The sequence below is a fragment of the Berkeleyomyces rouxiae genome (genome assembly GCF_048999995.1).
Source record: "Berkeleyomyces rouxiae strain 22BRR77 chromosome Unknown BrBRR77_ptg000004l, whole genome shotgun sequence".
Taxonomy (NCBI): domain Eukaryota; kingdom Fungi; phylum Ascomycota; class Sordariomycetes; order Microascales; family Ceratocystidaceae; genus Berkeleyomyces; species Berkeleyomyces rouxiae.
Window position 1 is genome coordinate 1,870,962 of NW_027396494.1, and position 17,988 is coordinate 1,888,949.

At 59.4% G+C, this 17,988-nt stretch overlaps 6 protein-coding genes across 6 annotated transcripts; 3 read left to right on the forward strand and 3 right to left on the reverse strand.

The window, feature by feature from the left end:
• Positions 1-213: 213 nt before the first annotated feature.
• BROUX77_004727 (uncharacterized protein) lies at positions 214-2,199 on the reverse strand (the record flags this gene model as incomplete). Its single annotated transcript, XM_073749521.1, has 1 exon — positions 214-2,199. The coding sequence occupies one exon, from the start codon at positions 2,197-2,199 to the stop codon at positions 214-216; it is 1,986 nt and encodes a 661-aa protein (XP_073605184.1).
• A 644-nt stretch (positions 2,200-2,843) lies between these two features.
• On the reverse strand, positions 2,844-5,251 carry BROUX77_004728 (uncharacterized protein; the record flags this gene model as incomplete). The annotated part of the gene is made up of 6 exons (XM_073749523.1): positions 2,844-3,883; positions 3,970-4,112; positions 4,204-4,778; positions 4,834-4,995; positions 5,049-5,166; positions 5,229-5,251. 6 exons carry the CDS (start codon positions 5,249-5,251, stop codon positions 2,844-2,846), a joined length of 2,061 nt encoding a protein of 686 aa, XP_073605185.1.
• Positions 5,252-5,827: 576 nt separating this feature from the next.
• BROUX77_004729 (uncharacterized protein) lies at positions 5,828-7,660 on the forward strand (the record flags this gene model as incomplete). The annotated part of the gene is made up of 1 exon (XM_073749524.1): positions 5,828-7,660. The coding sequence occupies one exon, from the start codon at positions 5,828-5,830 to the stop codon at positions 7,658-7,660; it is 1,833 nt and encodes a 610-aa protein (XP_073605186.1).
• Positions 7,661-9,317: 1,657 nt separating this feature from the next.
• Positions 9,318-10,577, forward strand: BROUX77_004730 (uncharacterized protein; the record flags this gene model as incomplete). Its single annotated transcript, XM_073749525.1, has 3 exons — positions 9,318-9,711; positions 9,802-10,391; positions 10,443-10,577. The coding sequence occupies 3 exons, from the start codon at positions 9,318-9,320 to the stop codon at positions 10,575-10,577; spliced, it is 1,119 nt and encodes a 372-aa protein (XP_073605187.1).
• Positions 10,578-11,824: 1,247 nt separating this feature from the next.
• BROUX77_004731 (uncharacterized protein) lies at positions 11,825-13,258 on the forward strand (the record flags this gene model as incomplete). The annotated part of the gene is made up of 3 exons (XM_073749526.1): positions 11,825-12,027; positions 12,136-12,938; positions 13,038-13,258. 3 exons carry the CDS (start codon positions 11,825-11,827, stop codon positions 13,256-13,258), a joined length of 1,227 nt encoding a protein of 408 aa, XP_073605188.1.
• Positions 13,259-14,005: 747 nt separating this feature from the next.
• BROUX77_004732 (uncharacterized protein) lies at positions 14,006-16,303 on the reverse strand (the record flags this gene model as incomplete). Its single annotated transcript, XM_073749527.1, has 1 exon — positions 14,006-16,303. One exon carries the CDS (start codon positions 16,301-16,303, stop codon positions 14,006-14,008), a length of 2,298 nt encoding a protein of 765 aa, XP_073605189.1.
• Positions 16,304-17,988: the final 1,685 nt, after the last annotated feature.

The following is a 17,988-nucleotide window of genomic DNA, read 5'->3' on the forward strand; positions in this document are numbered from 1 at the left end:
AGACAAAAGGAAGAGAGACACAACAAGACAAAACAGGGGCGCAAGGTACAAAGGAGAGAGCTAAAGTGGCCGCATCTATCGTGGCTGGCTGTGGGAGTTGGTTGTAAAGACATGTCCAAGAAGAGAAGAAAAGAGAGACTACACTACAGGGTTCTCGCGCCGGCGGGCGTGATATGCCTCTGGGGGGTGGGGCGGGGGGGGGACGGCAGCCGTCTACGGAACCGCGCCGAACCCAAGGTCGCCCGGCGGCGAGCCGCCAAGACCGGGCCACGGCGCAGCGGCTGGCGGCGCCGACTTGGGCGGGACCGGCGACGCGGGGACAGCAGCGGCGGGGGGGGGCGGGACGAGGCTGTTCTGCAGGTTGAACAGGAGGCTGGACACGTGGCCGTGGACGGCGCGGAGGTGGGCGGCGCAGGGCGCGCAGACGCGCAGGGCGCACCACGGGCAGCGCGAGAAGTCGTCCGTCTCGGCCCGCTGGCACGTCTGGCACGCGAGCGGGTGGTGCTTGTTGCTGACGCGCATCATGCGCTGGTGGCGGTGTAGGCAGTCGTGGTGCGCCGGCTTGAGCTTGGGCGCCGGCAGGACGGAGCCGGCGGGGAGCGGGGACCAGGCCTGCGTGGGGAAGTAGAAGGCGTGTTCGGGGGGTTGGGCGGGGGAGACGGACGGCTTGTCGGGGCTGGCGAGGGCCGGAGGGACGGACTTGACGGTGGGTGGGTAGACGGGGGCGGTTGTGGACGAGCCGGATCTGTGTGGCGCGGGCTTTGTGGGCGACGAGCTCTGGCTGCTCAGGACGGACGCCTCAAACGACTGCGGATCGTGGGGCAGGGACAGCGTGGTGGCCGGGCTGCTGTGCGCGGGCAGGTTGAAGTCAAAGGTGCCGGCGGGGACGGCCTTGTTCAGCGCGGCATTCTCGGCAGCCTTGCGCTGCAGCCTGCTTGCAGAGTGGCCCATGGCGGCGGGCGGCGTCGACGAGGCCGGGGCAGGCGGTGACTGTTTGGGCGGGGGGCGGATGTTGCGTCCGGAGAGGCCGGCGGGAATCGCAGGGCGCGTGGTTAGCTGGGGCGAGCGAGTCGCCGAGGACGGAGAAGTGGCGGGAGACTGGGCCGAGGGTTGTGGCGGCTCAGAGCCACGTGAGACAAGCCCAGCGCCACGCGGCTCGTTGGGCTGGGCGGCTGGCGAGGGAGCGGCAGCTGATGACTGCAGGTGCAGCGAGGGGATCTGCAAGGGGACGTCGTTTTTGACGGAGCGGCGGCGCCAGAGCTGCGGATCGGAAGCCGCATTGTTTGGCGGAGAATCCAGCGACGGCGGTGCTGGCGAGGCGGCGGTGTGTGCGGCGGACGAGGACGCGGCGGGAAGCGGAGGCGCGGCGGCAGCGGCCACGGGCGACGGGGAGAACGAGGTGGCGTTGGCGGGCGGGGAGGCCAGGGTCTGCGACATGGGCGTGTTGGGCGTGTCTGAGGGAAGCGAGGAGTAGGTCGAGAGCAGGTCGGACATGACGGAGACCGGGCGGTCGGCGGCCTCGTGGTCTGCGGCGACGGAGAGCGTGTTCGGGCGAGACGGGTCCAGCGGGCGCGGAGACCGGGGGAGGCCCGCCGAGCCAGGGACCTGCAGCGAGCTGGAGGCGTTGAGGGCCGGGGATCTCGGCAGCTCGGCGTCCTGGCCGTGGCTGTGGTACTGGGAGAGCACGGAATAGTCGTAGCCCAACGAGTCGCTCGACAGCGAGAACTCGGGAGCGCCGACGGCGTCCTTTGGCCGGGCGGGCTGCTTGGCGGCGGAGGCGGAGGCGGTGCTGGCCGGCGTGTGTGGCTGTGGCGGGTGGGAGGACGATGAGGACGACGAGATGTCTTCCGAGGTGCGGGTGTAGGCCGAGAGGATGTTGGAGAGCGAGTCGCCGGCAAAGACATCGGACAAGGGCTTGGGCTTGGGCGTGGGGGTCGCATCAGAGACACTTGGGTTTACGGAAACGGCCGGGGAGGCGTCGGCCAGGCTGGACGAGAGCGGCGATGCCGGCTGCTGGAGCGCCGGGGCCGGGCCGGCGTCGTTCTTGGGCAGGGGCACCGGGCGGCGCGGAATGGACATGGGCGGGGGCTGCGGCGCGGCCTTTTTGCTGAGCGAGCGCAGTGGGAAGAGCTTTGCGAACGAAGTCTTTTCCCTGGGCGACTTGGGCGGCTTTGGCGGGGCGGCAGGGAGGAACTTCATGGTGGCGGGAGGGTCGGATCGGGGGACGGGGACGGGGGAGAGGTCGAGATCGAGGTCGAGGACCGAGAGATGCCCAGAAGCGGCCGCAGAGCTGGGAGAGAGGCGCGTTGCAGTAATGAAGAGAGGAAAAGAAAAGAGGAGGAAATAAAACGAAAAGAAACCACTGGCAGCTCCAGGAAGACGGAAAAAAAAAAAGAACGAGGAATTTCTTTTAGGAGCAAAACGACGGCGCGTCTGGACGGATCGGCGGGAATCTGATAAAACAGTCGTTAATCTTTTCTTTTAATCTTTGGGGGGGGCAGACCAGGAGAGAGAAAGAGAGAAGAGGAGGGTTGTTCTTTGGAAAAAGAAAAAAAAACTAAAAAAAAAAACTAAAAAAAAAAAAAAGAAAAAGAAATTAAAAAAAAAAAAACTTCCGCCAACTAGCATCAACATCTCGTGTGTCTCTGTGTAATTTTCAACCCTCCAACAAAGACCACAGCATTCACACATTCACACAATTGCTTACAACCAACACTCTCTCCCTCTCTCCCTTTCCCACTCTCTCACTCGATTTGTATCGCGTCCTCCCCCCCCCAGCCTCAGCCTCAGTCAGTCTCAGTCTCGCCCCCCTGTCCCTAGTCCCTTGCCCTGGTCCCTAATTCTCACTCCTCCGCCCCCTGCCGCTCGCCAAACAGAAACGAGTTTCGCTCGCGGCTGGCCTTGAGCGCAGTCTGCCGCCGACTTGCCGTGCCGCTAGTCAATTCCACGTCCCTGGCCATGAACCCGTGGCCCTTTGAGCTGCTGCTCCCGCTCCCGCCGCCGTCTTCGCTGGGCAGCAGCATCCACGCCAGCGAGGACTCGGCGATCGACGGCCGCGCCACGCCCGCGGCTTTACCCGCTTCCACGGGACCTCCCGCTACGTGCGTGCCATCGTCCGCGGTCTCGTGGCGTGCTGCCTCCGCACGGCCATCGCCGCCCGTGTCACTGGCCGCTGCAAATAGAGGCTCTGCCGTCTCGTCTGCCACACCCACAGGAGCCGCGCGCGTCGAGGCATCCGGCATCGGCGCCAGCTCAAAAGAGGCGTCCGTCAGAGAGACTCTGACGCTCTGCAGCTTGGCCGCAAGCACCTCCATCATCTCAATGCTTTTCTGCCTGTCTTCCAGCGCCGCCGGTGTTGCCAGCTGCTTGAGAGAGTCCACAACCTCTCCAACCACCTCGGCCAGCTGCAGATTCTTTCTCTCGAGCGCATATGCCTGTGCCTCGCCGTTGAGGGAAATGGTGGGTTTGGCCGCTTCCTGCAGCTGTTGCACATTCTTTTTAAGCTCGCCCATGGCGTCTCGCACTGCCTGGTTGATCCCCAGCTTCTCGCCGCGTTCCATCACCCCCCGGGCGGCGCCTTGGAGCAGCGCCTCCACTCCGCCGGGCTGGTTGATGAAGCGGGAAGGCGAGGGTATAGGATATGACCCGTTGAGGCTAAGCCCGCCAAAGATCGGCTCTAGGCTTGGGGACCGGAATCCCGGCGCTGGCGGTAGTTCAGGTGTTCTCATGGAATACTTTTGGATTATTGCCGCGCCACGCGTAGGGTTGAGGTGCAGCCGCAGTGATAGCGCATCCTCTACAAAGGTATGAGGCCCGTTCTCGCCAGTGGGCGCTGGATACTTGAGCAAAAGCTGTAGACAGCCGGCATAGTCTGCCTCGATCACTACACCACACGGCAGTCAGATATCGAGTAACAACAGATGGCGTGCCACAGCCTCAGACTGCCTCGGGAGAGGGACGCAAACTCACACATCCACCTTATGCGCAACATCATGGCTACGCATATCAGGTCAATCAGCTCAAGGTTGGGGTCAACGGCGAAGATCGTGTCCCAGAATACAAGCAAGTCTTCGAATGGAAACTCGCGACTGAACAGGAGACGGAGCCATCGACTGGATCAAACAACGCTAGTGTTAGCCTCTCTTGGTGCTATGCGTTTGAAGCTCTGGTGCTACATGTTGGGACGCCGGAACATTGACCTACATGAGAAAGATCTGCGGCAGAATACCAACGTCTTTAAAGTGCTGCGCCAGCTGCGGGTCAGTCTTGCGGAGGTACGCCTCATGGATATGCTTGCTCTTCTCTACTATCATGGAAGTGTCACCAGACGTCGCCGGGTCGGCGCCGGGGCCGGCCGGCGCTGGACAAGGGGCATCGGCCGACGCGGCAGCGGGTGTGGGCGGTTTTCTGAATTCATAGTAGACAGACGCCTTTTCCATGATGCGAGAAAAGATGGCAAACCCATCATGTTCAATAGAGCCCTGGTCGAGAATGTCTAGCATGGCCGTGTCTGCGGGAGTCGTAGCCGTCACTGCACGGCGGTCCACGGCGTCGGCAGTCAGGACCGAGATGATGGGGGCAACAAGTTCATGCATGCCCTGGCGATAGCCTCCGCGTTTGGGATTGAGTTTGCAATACACAAAGAGAATGTCTGCCACCATGGCCTGCACATGGGCCGTGTGATACAGCGGATCGTCGGGCAGGCGGCGCACGTCTTGCTCAATCTCGAGGCGCATGGCCGTGTCCTCTCGGGCTATGTTCCAGGGCGACTTGACAGTCTGTGTCAGCGGCTGGCTCTGGCGGCTCACACTGCAACAGTCGGTCCGACTCTACCTTTGGGTCGTCATCCAGGGGATCGCCGTCAAGTGACGAGAGCGAGTCTGGCTTCTGGGCGGGCCCGAGCAAGCTCTCCCTGTGACCGGAGTAGGCCCTGCGAGCCTTGGCCAGGGCCGATGGCCAGTCGGCAGCAGGGCGGTCCTCAAAGAGCAAAAACACCTGGATTGTGGGCGAGTCAGAAGTGCAAGTAGACGGGGACAGCATAGACAAACCTTCCAGCACAGAGAGCGATAGCCCACAATGCACGGGCTTTGATCGCCGTTGTATCGCACGCCCTCCCGGAGACCGGCTAGGCTGGAGCCGCGGACAAAGGTGCGTCGCCATTTTGCGCTGCGCAGACGGCGGGTCAGATGCCAGGAAGAGGCCACACGGCGGAGGGGGATTGCACGTACCGGATGGCGTCAATTGCGGACATGGCGAAGCAGGGGGGATTCAGGCGTGGTGGACGGGAAAACGAGAGGAGCAAGAGTAGACGTAGTTGGACCCCCGAAAGTTGGGATGAATCCAAGCTTGGAAGCTCGTCCCGTGATGACGATAGTCGTGCTTCTGCCAGCTGGCAGCTCTGGCCGGTGACAGCTGGCGGCCTGTCACCCCACGTCGCCTCCAAACCCTAACTCTCAACCCAATCTCCTGCCGCGCCGGGGAGGGATTGGGCGTTGTGACTTGTTCTTTTCAACAGCTTCACTTACAACGCCGGAACGAGTGTCCAAGCGTCGTCGACACTGGTGCCTCGACTTGACTTGACTTGACTTGGCTGTCTTTAACGCCTCTACTCTCCCGATTCCGCCTCTTCTCGTCTTTACGACTCCCAGAACCGCTGCCGCGCCCCATGCCCGCCGTCTCACGCCTCGTCTCATAAATTGCGCCCAGGCCAGGTCCCAGCGTTTCCAAAGACAATGACTTGACGCTTTCGCCGGTTTTCTCTTACATTCCAGAAACCCCCTTTCTCTCCCTCTCCCACGCACATCTTGCAACCGCCTCCATCGTCGCCATGTCTGCCGATTTCCTCGCAGATCTAGACGACTTCTACTCCAAGCCGGCCCAAGCCAACGTGCCGCCCCCCCAGAACCCGCCGTCCAGCTTCTCGCTGTTCCACTCACCTGTTGCTGCTTCCCAGGACGACGCCGACGATGATGGCTGGGGCGACTTTGAGGCTGCCGACCCCGTTGCCCAGCCCACGCCCATTGCCGCGTCGGGCCCGGCCCTCCTCCCGTCTGCCAAGCCGCCCGCGCCGATGCGCATTGTGCGGTGCAACACGCTGGACATGATGTCCAGCAACTTGCTTGACCTGGACGACGCGGCGCCCACTTTGGGGCCACAAGTGCAGTCCGAGCTTCCGCCGTGGTCCCGAAATGCGCCCGCGGCCCGCGCAAAGCCGGCTACGTCGGCGCCAACATGGTTCCAGTCGTCGGCCCCGCTGAAGCCCGTGGTGGAATCGCCCGTGTCCCAGCTCTCGGCCATGGAACGAGCTGCGGCTACCAAAGGCGATGTGCTGTTTGATGTCGACGAGTTTGGCGATGACGAGTTTGGCGAGTTTGAAAGCGTTCCACAGCCGGCACAGGCTGCCGTGCCCAAGATCCAGGCTTCGCTTCCGTCTCTTGATCTCTTGTCCTTGGACTTGGACCTGGCCCCGCAAGCCCAAGCTGCCCCTACGCCTGCTTCCTCCAGTGCCAGTACTCCGATGGCGCCGAGCTCGCTCTTGATGCCGTCGCAGAACCGCCCGCCAAACCTGACTCTGGCCGCCTCCTTTCAGATGCCCTCGGCATCCAGTCCCATGTCGCCTTATCCACAGGCGCCAAAGTCGCCTTCATTCCAGGACCGGAACCCGTATCCCTGCCTTTCTTTGAAGACTCCAACTCAGGCTACCTTTGATATCCGCCAGGTGAACCACGAGGAGACTGCTGACGCAAAAGACCATGAGAATAAACCCTCTCAAGCCACCAAGCAAGCCGAGGAAGACTCGCCCGATCCCATCACTGCCTGGCCCTCGGGCGATGCCGGCAGTGCGCACGAGGAGTGGCCGGCATTTGAAGATTTTCCCGACGACAAAACAACGGCCCCCAAGACTGCCAGCCAGGATACAGCGCCGGGGGGATCCGGCCATGCTTCCTACCACTGGAGCCCCATGGATGCTACTGCAAAAGTCACCCAGGACCAAGGAAAAGACAACGAGCCTCCGCCGACCAACATCCCCCCACCATCGGTCCTCCTAGCCATCCTGCCCGGTTTGCTTCAAGTGGCCAGCACGTGTCTCTTTGAGCCTCTGGCCAGCCTCAGCAGTGCTGCCAAAAAGGAAGTCATGGAAGACCGGCGAACCATGGACTTTCTGCGGGGCTACCTCCTGATTGCCACTGTGGGTGCGCGGATCATGGCCGGCCGCAAGTTGAGGTGGCACCGCGACAAGTTTCTGTCGCGGGGAATGTCGATATCTGCAGCCGGCAGCAAGGGCATGAAGCTGGCGGGAGTGGACAAGGCCCAGGCGGCACGGGAGGACCGCGAAGCTGCCGATGTGGTTGCCAGCTGGAAAGCGCTGGTCGGCCGGCTCCGGTCCGGCGTCAGTGCGGCGAACGCGGGCGCAGCGGCGCAGTCGGGCGCGCCCCTCAGGGTGCCCGAGATATCGGACAACATGGCGGTCCAGACGGCCAAGAATGTCCCCGGCGCACCAAAGGCGTGTGTCCTGTGCGGCCTCAAGCGCGACGAGCGCATCGCCAAGGTCGACGTGGAGGTCGAGGACAGTTTTGGCGAATGGTGGGTAGAGTTTTGGGGCCACCGGGCGTGCAAGAATTTCTGGACGAGCCACGAGGGGAGTCTTCGGTCGCGGTAGCGGACGCGGTGGGTTCAGGCTGAGGGTTTAGGCTGAGGGTTCAGGCTTAGGGTTGCTCTGTGGGAACCGGTATTACATGTCATATGTGGCCAATCAGGCTTCGGCTGACTGACACTTGGCGATACTAGTGAGTACAGCTTACGAAGAGAAGAGAAGAGAAGAGACGCTGGCCACTTTGGTTAGCAGCAGGTACAAACATACCGAGAGTATGTACATTGTCCGTGTCTCTCTTTCGGCGGTCCCCGGCTCCCCGGCGGCAGAGGAGGGACTCCGGAAGAAGCGCGGGGCAGGCGCCTCCGACGGCGATGACTCCATTTCTACGGCTCCAGCCCGTAGACCGTTTTGCTATTGTAGGTTGGCTTTTAGACAGGCCTTTGTTTGTTTGTTTTTGTAGTTATGGCATGCTTGGTAACTTCCTGCAACTCGTGATAGGTGCTTGCCCCTTTAGAAGCGCTCTTGCTATTTTTTGTCTCGGCCAAAACTGCGCGTGTTTACTCGAATTGATCCGTGATGGACGTTCCTGCTGTGTTTTGGGCGGCAGTTGCAAGTACAGGCATCAAGCACAAGCAACTACCAAGCATGCTTGTAAAACACCTGCTCTCCGACAAACCTGCAACCAGGCCTTTCTAATTATGTAACTACACACATCACACAGAAGCTTCGAAACAGCCGATGCACACATGTAGTTAACTATAGATTGGTGGGTCGGTCTTTGTGTCGTCTCGCATTCAAAAAAAAAAAAAAAAACACGGCCTGCCTGAGCCCCGCTTTCCACCTTTTGCTTCTGTCTCCTCTTTCTCTTTCTGTCTTCTGACCCTCCTGCTCTTTCTGGCCCTCCTCTTTTTGTCTTCTGATCCTTCTCCTCCCTCCTCTCTAGTGTCCCTCTTTTCCGTTATTCTGCAACTGCCTTGTATATTTCACACACCTGCCTGCTTACCTTTTTTTTTTTTTTTTTTTCCCCTTCCTCTTTCTTCACCTCTTTCCATTTCCACTGACTGCTCTTACCGCATTCTCGACCCAACCAACTTTTGCTCCTGCCCTCCTCCCCTCTCCTCCTCTTCCTCCTCCTCCTCCTCCACCTCTACGCCTCCCTCTCTCTCTTTTTCTCTTTCTCTCTTTCTCTCTTTCTCCCTTCTCTCTCCTCCCCGTCCTTTCTTCTCTTCTCCGCATCCGCTCCCGCTCCCGCTCCCGCTCCCGCATCTCCTCCGCATCTTCTCCTCGCTGCGCGCCGCTTCGCCGTTGCCCTCGTCATCCAGGTAAGACCCATCCCGCTGTTTATTTTTCCCCCACGCGCTCGCTGCCTTCTCTCGCTTGGGGCCTCCGGCCTCCCTCGTGAGACTTTTCTGCCATCGCCCCATTCTCTCCACCGCAACGCCCCATCGCCCCGCCGCCCCGAGTCAACCCGGGCCCCGGTCTCCGGCCAGCCAATTGCCGTGCGTCTTTTGCTCTGCGCATTGTTTCCGGGGCGGTCTGCCCCTCCGAGCTGGAAACATCGCGTCATGGCTCGGCTGCCGCCACTCAATCGCCGGCCCGCCAGCCTCGACTTGCCTCCGCCTAGCCAGACGCTAACCCTTCTCTCATAGCGCCCTTTTCCCACTTGCATCACTCTCCTCTTTTCCTGTCTATCCCGCCCTCCTCCCCCGAATCGCCAATCGACATGTCTGCCGTGCAGGATTCTCACCCCTCCAACGAGGAGCTCGTTGATAACATGGACCTCCACGACGAGCCCCGCCTCGGCCCCGATGGCGAGCCTGCTCCCAAGACGGAAGAGGAATACGCCCAGGCCCAGTTGACTCTGCGTGCCATTGTTTCCGGCAAGGAAGCTGGCGTGATTATTGGCAAGAACGGCAAGAACGTCGCCGATATCCGCGATGAGACTGGCGTCAAGGCCGGCGTCAGCAAGGCCGTGCCCGGCGTCCACGATCGCATTCTTACCATCACCAGTGGCTGCGATGCTGTCTCCAAGGCCTATGCCGCTGTCACCAAGGCTCTGATGGAGGGAGCTCCGGCTGTTGGAATGGGTGGCGTGGTCCAGAACGCCGGCACCCATCGTAAGTTTTTCTCCGCCATCTGAACCACGCCTTTCGCAAGCGTGTGCCCTTTGTATCCATGTTTGCTGACACTCTGTTTTTTTCTTCCAGCTCTCAAGCTGTTGATCTCCCACAACCAGATGGGCACCATTATTGGCCGCTCCGGCCTCAAAATCAAGCACATCCAGGACTCCTCGGGCGTCCGCATGGTTGCACAAAAGGACATGCTTCCCCAGTCTACTGAGCGCGTCGTGGAAATCCAGGGCTCGCCCGAGGGTATCCAGCGTGCTGTCTGGGAGATTTCCAAGTGCCTGATTGACGACTGGCAGCGCGGCACTGGCACTGTCTTGTACAACCCCGCCGTTCGTACCCAGGGCACCACTGCCGGCGCCGGCTCCGCTGTCGGCACTGGTTCTAGCTTCTCAACCAACGGCCGCGGTGGTGACTACAACACTGGCTCTAGCAGAGTCACCCGTACCGGCAACGGCGCCGACTTTAGCAGCTCTGGTCAGCGCTCTTTCAACCGCCGGTCGGACTCGGACCTCCCCCGCGCCCCCCCTACTCACGATGAGAATGGCGAGGAGATTCAAACCCAAAACATCAGCATCCCTTCGGACATGGTGGGCTGCATCATTGGTCGTGCCGGCAGCAAGATTAGCGAAATTCGCCGCTCGTCTGGTGCCCGCATTTCCATTGCCAAGGTAAGCAGGCCCAATGCCAACAAGACAAGCACGTACTAACGCAAAACACAGTCGGCTCATGATGACACTGGCGAACGCATGTTTACCATTATGGGTACCGCAAAGGCCAACGAAAAGGCCCTGTACCTTTTGTATGAAAACCTCGAGGCCGAAAAGATGCGCCGCAGCCAGCAGGCCAGCGAGTAAATCACGGTCGAGAACCTGCCTACCCACCTCTCTGCCCGCCTGCACGGATCTCTTCCGGCTGCCGCACAACTGGGGCACATTCCATTACCTCTTTTTTTCTTTTCTTGGATCTGGATTCCATGCCTCCTTACCATTCCTTCACACGTATTCTTTCTCTTAACCACCCTCTTTTTCTTGTTTTACTCTTCATATTCTCCTCTCCCGACTCTTTGCTCTCAAAAAAACAACCCCACACCATGCTCCCCTCCTTTCGTTTTGATGGGAAATTCACCTTTACATTGTCTTATATACCCGCAATTGAGGCTTCTTCTTCTTCGCTGTTTGTAGCCCATTCAGACTCGTTGTGGGATCGCTTTTATGGTTTCCTAGTCTCTAAACTAATGACTCGGCTTTTCAACACTGCAGCCAAAACACGTTGCTGTTGTGTGCCAAAGTGGCGTGTACGCCTCTTTTCTGCTCACCGGGCGCTGCCAAGTTGTCTGGGCGCGGGAGGACATTGAGCTTCCCGGCTTTTGTTTTCGTGTTTTGTTTTCTTTTTGTTTTCATGCGTGCCGTGGCGCAGCATTATGGTCAGCCTGCAACTCTGTACACTCGACCCGGCGCCGAGCTCTTGCCTGGCAGCTGGCCTTGTCTCTGTCGGCTGCATTTCAACTAAAAGGGGATATTTGATTCGTAGACTTGAGCTGGTGCACTCGGATCTTGACGCTCACGCCCGGGCTTGGACCAATGAAATGACGATGGTAATGATGGCACATTGTGGGATATTTCAGGTTTATCATAATGACGTCGGCTTGGGTTTCATGGGGTTGTCTTGTTATTGTTATTTTGGACCATGTATGTAGTTAGAATAAAGAAGCAAAGTGCTTCAAGTGGACAATACCCAGTGGATTTCTTGCCACTCTTTGCTGTGTAACCACGCCCATGTGACACGACAAGCGGCGGCGGTTAGGGTCTGGGCTTGCGGGTTAGAGACGAGGCCGCTTACGTCATCTGCACAGTGGCCAGATGGCCTGTACTATTAATATGCACCGCAGCCAAGGTCCAAGCAGTCTGAGTCTTTGCGCCAAGTGAGAGATTGAAGGGGGAGCAGACTTGGGATTCTGTTGGCTTGTAATTTGCTTCCTGCCATCTGTTTCTTGGCTTTGGCATTAAAGCGCATTCCGCTCCTTTTTATCGTGCGTCTTTCTGCGGTCTTCTCCAGCTGTCTTTTCCGCCGAGACGACTCTTTCCCACTGCATCTCATCATCATGGCGCGCACCAAACAACGGCCCGTACAAAAGAACATTTCGGACCAGTCGCAAAGCTCGGGCGACTCGCCGCTTACCATGACACACGGCGGCTCGAAGAAGGGCGGCCCCGCCTCGAATGGTGCGCCGGTCGGTGGTGTGGCGGACCCGGACCCAGGCATAGTGCAGCTGGCTGTGGCTGTGGGCGGGATATATGCCAGTTTGTAGGTGATATCCTTTTTTTTTTGTTGCATGTGACGGTGATGCTGCAGGCTCGCGGATAAACAAAAAACAAAAGACAATGGCTAACACAACCCCTCTGTCTCGCATAGTTTGACCTGGGCCTTTCTGCAGGAACGCCTGACCACGACGCGCCACGGGCCCGAGTCCGCGCCCGAAGTCTTCCACTACCCCGTCTTCCTCAACACGATCCAGTCGGCCTTTGCCGCGGCCACCGGTCTGGTCTACCTGTACCTCAGCACGCCGCGCGGCCGGCCCGTGCCGGCCGTGGTTCCGTCGCGCGGCGTGCTGCTGCCGCTGTGCCTCGTGGCCGTGACGACGGCGCTGGCCTCACCGTTTGGCTATGCGTCGCTGGCGCACATTGACTACATCACTTTCCTGCTGGCCAAGAGCTGCAAGCTGCTGCCCGTCATGTTTCTGCACATCACGCTGTTCCGCAAGCGCTACCCGCTGTACAAGTACCTCGTGGTCGCGGCCGTGACGGCCGGCGTGGCGGTCTTCACGATCCACTCGGGCAGCGGGAAGAAGAAGAAGCACCAGGGCGGTGACGACGGAGACCGCAATGCGCCCTGGGGCATCCTGCTCCTGTCCATCAACCTGCTCTTTGACGGCCTGACCAACAGCGTGCAGGACTACATCTTCACGGCCCACCAGCCCTACACCGGCCCGCAGATGATGGCGGCGAACAATATCCTGTCGACCGTGTTTACCCTGTCGTACCTGGTCTTTAGCCCGTGGCTGTCGGGGACTGGCCTGGGCGAGTATCTCAATATGCAGACCACTGGCGCCGGCGGAGAGCTCGCGGACGCTCTGGGGTTCATGGCGCGGCACCCCGGCGTGTGGCGCGACGTGCTGGGCTTTTCCATGTGCGGCGCCGTAGGCCAAGTCTTTATTTGTAAGTTTGACGCAAAACCAACATAGCACACACACTACCCTCGCATGCAAAAATAAAAAAAAACAGCACACGCATACTGACCTCCCAACCCCGCCATAGTCTACACCCTGTCCACCTTCTCCTCCGTCCTCCTCGTCACCGTCACCGTGACGCGCAAAATGTTCACCATGATCCTGTCCGTCCTGGCCTTTGGCCACCACCTGACGCGGATGCAGTGGGCCGGCGTCGGCCTGGTCTTTGGCGGCATTGGCATCGAGGCTCTGATCCAGCGCCGCGAAAAGATGGCCAAGGAGCTGGCGAAGAAGGCCAAGAGCCTGTAGAGTCTAGCGCGTGCCGAGCACTTGTGGCGTGGCAGAGATGAACGAGATGCTGTATAGCATTAGAAGGCCTCGGGTTGTTGTAGTCGCTGTTTTTTCCTGACCGGCGTCGGATTCGTTCGCATTTCAACCAACTACAATACAATAGAGTCACGCAAAGCCCAGTTGTAGAGGCATTACAACATGATATTAATAGGCGCTTATGTATGTATGTACAGTCTTTCCTGCTACAGAGATGTGGTACAGTTTCAATGTCCCCTCTTCCCGAGTATTTTTTCTTGTTCTGTTTTTAGAGAGAGAGAGAGAGGACCCCCCCCCTTTTTTTTTCTTTTTTGTTCGAAAAATATCTAGAAGCAAGCCAAAAGGTATGTATAGTTTCATGAATAAACGGCAACGCTGTGTGTGATGTGAGAGGGATTATGAGAGGGCATGTGTCGGGGGGTTTTCATCCAAGTCTGGAATTGTGCAGGAAAAAACAAAGAAAGAGAGTAAATAGTCAATGAAGAAGGGGTATGGTGGAAAAAAAACAAGAAGAAGAATAGGGGGCCACTTGAAGAGAGAGAGAGAGAGAAAGCAGAACAATAAATTCATGAATTGCGTGCAAGATCATGGACTCGGGTAGACAGACATGGCCATTTAGACAACCAAGTTTCCGGGGCAGAGAGAGGCGCACTGAATTCAAAGACACGACAAAATCCCATGGCCGCCCCAAGACCACACGGCCTTGGAACCAGTAATGCTTGCCTTTTTTCACCCGAGGAATTCGTCAATGGAGCGGACAATCGGAGCCTCGCCCTTGGTCGGAGGGCTGCGCGGATCAGACATTTCCGAGCGCTCGAAATCGCGAAACACATTTGCCGGGAACACCGTTTCAATGGGCGAGAACAGGCCGGCGCCGTCGTCCATGGACGCCGGCGGCTCGACAAACTTAAAAGCGGCGGCGGCCGTCTTGTTGGCCGCGAGTGTCGTCGTCTGGGCGCCGGGTTCCCGCAGGACGTGGCGCAGCGGATTGCTAGTCATGACTTCGGCGCGCGGGGACAGGATGCCATGGTCGCTGAGGAAGTCGGCGGGCGCGTGCGAAACAAGGGCGGCGTTGCTGCTGCGCAGGGGCGCCTTCGTTTCAGCCCGGCTCGGCTGGTCAGGAGGCGCAGACTTGAAGGACGGCGGAAAGCCAGGGGCTGCGAAGCCCATGGGCGGCGGGAAGCCAGGAGACGGCGGGGGTTTTGACCATGTCATGGGCCGTGAAAAGTTGACAGTGTTGCGCTGGGCCGCAGAAGCGTCGCGGGTGGCGGTGGCGTGTTGGCTTGTGGGGGAAGAAGACTCGTAGTCGGAGATTTTGAGTTGTGGCTGGCCCGACGCCTGGGATTCTGGGGTTTCGGTGGAGAAGCGCGGGAAGCGCGGGAGCCCCTCAACGTCTTTATCCCGTGGCCACGAGAGATTCGAGGGCGCAGATGACGGGCCTGGCACAACGTGAATCGAGGTGGGACATGAGTTACCCCGGAGGTGTGTGGCACTTGAGCCAAGCTCGGAAAAGTTGCAGTCATTCATCAAGGGCGCAGTCAGTGGTTCCTGTGCGACGGATGACCCGGCGACATCAGCAGATAGCGTCAGCCGATGCTTGGTGGGACTGCGGCCGATGCGCTGAAGGCGATTTGCATCAAACGGCTTTCTGCTCAGCGACACCTCTTTTTGAAAGTCCTGCAGGCAGTACATGAGCTTCATGTTTGGCGAGATCCAGCGGCTTTTCGACTGGGCAGCGTGGTAGGCATCGTTGACCGTCAGCTCTGGGTTGCGGTACAGCCCGTAGGCGATAATCAGACTGGCAGAACGACTGGCGCCCTGCTGGCAGTGGATGAGAACGCGCTTGCGCTGTTTGACAAAGCCGTCGATCTTTTCACAGAGATGCATCAGATCAACTGATATATCGGTGTTGTGATCCCAGGGCATGTGGATGTAGTGTGGTATTTTGGGCTTGGGTGTGGCCGCCCGAGAGGTTGATGCAGAGTCGGCCTCGGGCGCATGGAATTCAAGTGCGGTGGAAAAGGAGGCGGTCGTGACTGCGGTGTCGGGGCAGGGGCTTGACGGTCTGTTGTGGGAGTGCGAGAACGGATTCTTTACTTCACGCGCAACGTTGATCACGACGTCAAACTGCGAGGCCTCTTCCGCGTTGGGCTCGAGATACAAGAAGACGTCGTTGTCGTAGATGGCGACGGGGCCGTCGGGGTAGGTCGGCGACTTGAGGTCCTCGTGCTTCTCGCTCTCATCCCGCAGGCGGTCATCGGCATCGAGCGCGCCACGGTCCGCAACCTGGGTTGTGATTTGGCCCTCTTCCTCCAGCACGGGCAGCTCATGGGCCGGAGGCGCATTTATCTTGGTCGGGCGCAGGACTTCGGAGAGACCGGACTCGTTTCTTTCGAGGACGGTCGGGAAGGTCATGCCGCCGGGCGGGGCAAAAGTGCTGGACTTGAGGCCGGCCAGCATCTGGGGCGTGGAAATAGAGTGCTTCAGGCCGCGCGCCTGCAGGGTGGGCTGCGAGACGGGCGACAGGGTAATCTCGCGCGGCGGCTGGCCCGCGGGCGGCTTGGTGTTGGTGTCGAGGCTCAGGTTGCTCGGTCTTCGTTTGATGCCCGGGATAAAGGGCTTTATGAACGAGGGCGAGGCCGGCTCTGAGGCGAGCGACGAGGCCGATGACGTGCCGACGGGGGGCATGATGGAGAGGTTCTTCATGTTGCGAGCGCGGCGCGGGGTGGGAGAGGTCTTGGGGCGCTTGGGCTCGGCCGTGGACTTGTCGTTGACAGAGAGCATGGACACGGACACGGCGGTGGGCAGGCCCAGGCCGAGGGCCGAGAAGGGCTTGATGGGCGACAGCACGACGGGCGAGTCGGGACATGACACGATGGGCTCGTAGATGGCCGACGTCGAGGTGGCGCTGGTGGTGGGCGACATGTCCGAGTAGTCGGAGTTTTGCGTGGACGAACTGTCACGATGCTTGTGTTGCGACTGCGGCAGGATATTAGGATTAGGGGGCTGCAGAAAAGTGCCGCGCATCATCGAGGCCACGGGCTGGGTTGAGGTTTCCAGGAAGTGCTTGTCCATGGCAGCAGGGAGACTGGCGTGGTGGCGATGGAGGTCGAGTGCAGACATACACCAAGGAAAGAGGTCTTCGGAAAGGCTCTGCGGAGCGGCCGAGGGCATGCCGCGGCGAGAGTGCGAGGAGGGTGCTGGTGGGAAGCGGCGAAAGAAAGGAGGCGGCAGCAGTGGCAGGTGACCAGGCCAGCAGCAGCAGAGGGGCGAGAGAGAGAGAGAAAGAGAGAAAGAGAGAAAGAGAGACAGAGAGAGAGAGGGGGCGGAGAAGAGAGGAGGCGGAGGAGAGAGGAGGGCAGGGCAGGGCAGGCTGCGACAAGGATGCAAGAGAACAGAGAGGCCCGCGAGAAAAAAACAAAAAACAAAGCGAGATCACCCCCCGAGCCAGCGGAGCGTGGGTGTCGATGAAACCGAAGGCGAGGCGAGTGGGCGGGAAGGAGGCGACGGCGACAGAATCGACGAGGAAAACGAAGAGAAAAAGCGAGTGTCTCGACGAACATGAAACACGGCGAGAGGACAAATGTGGAGAAACCTTCACAACCTTGCGGGACGGCGCGTGACGGGGGGCCTAGGGTCTGCCTAGGGTTGGTGGCAAAAACCAGGGGGCAGCCCCTGGACGCGCGAAAATCCTGCCGCCGCGTGCTTATGTCAGCAGCCGCGGGGCTTTCGTGGCTGTGCCACACTTGCGTCAGCCACACTTGCGCCTGGCGCGCGGTTGACTTCGCCCTAGCTTTGCCAGTTCTGCAGTTTCTGAGCCGCATCCACATCCCTCCAGCCTTCTCAACAGCAACTCCGCCTGCAATCTTCCGCCGTCGTCTCTGTCCCCGCCGATACCCCCGCCCGGCATCCTGCGCCGGAGCTGCTGTGCCCCAGCCGGGGCCATCCACACCAGCTCGTCGTGATGGTGACCAACTATCTGGACCCTTACTCATCCGGCGTGTAGCGCTGCAGAGGTATTGCCCACCGCCCAGGATCCTGGGCAGTTTTTTTTTGTAGCCCTGTCTCGTTTTGATACCCACCATCATCTTGCTAACCGTTCAAGTCTGCAGATTCAAATTCGACTCATACAATGGCCCCTTGAAGCCTTTGGCCGATGCTTTTGATGGTCCTGACTGGCATCTGGCTGCTACCCAACGCATTTTTACCCCCAAGCAAACTGGCACTTATGCGGCCTACAATTCTGCTTTCACAACTCTCTTGACGGAACTCGGCGGGTCTGATCCTGCATTCACTATTGCCCTTTTCCGTCGTCGCCTGAAGCCGCACATACAAGATGCTCTGGCTTGGAGGAACTCGGAAGACGCAGCTAGAGGCCCGAAGTGCTTCAGCTGTGGTCTGAGAGGCAATCTGAAGAATGTCTACCTCTGTATTCAACAACAGCGGTCCCCCATACTCCGTCCCTCGTTCTGTCTCTACTCGTTAGAACCCGGACGTCTAGACAATTGAAAGCTGCTCGTGTCAGCAAGATTTTGCACCAGGACTTGAAGGTCTTCGCTGCGAGCATACAGGATATCAACAAAGCATTGGAAAAGTTGGCCTGAGAGAACGAGCCTGTTACAGACGAGTGGAAGGAAAAGGTTACCAGTTGGATAGACTACAGAATGCAGTTGCTTTTGACTCAGAAGCACTCTACACGCGCCGCCTCCCGC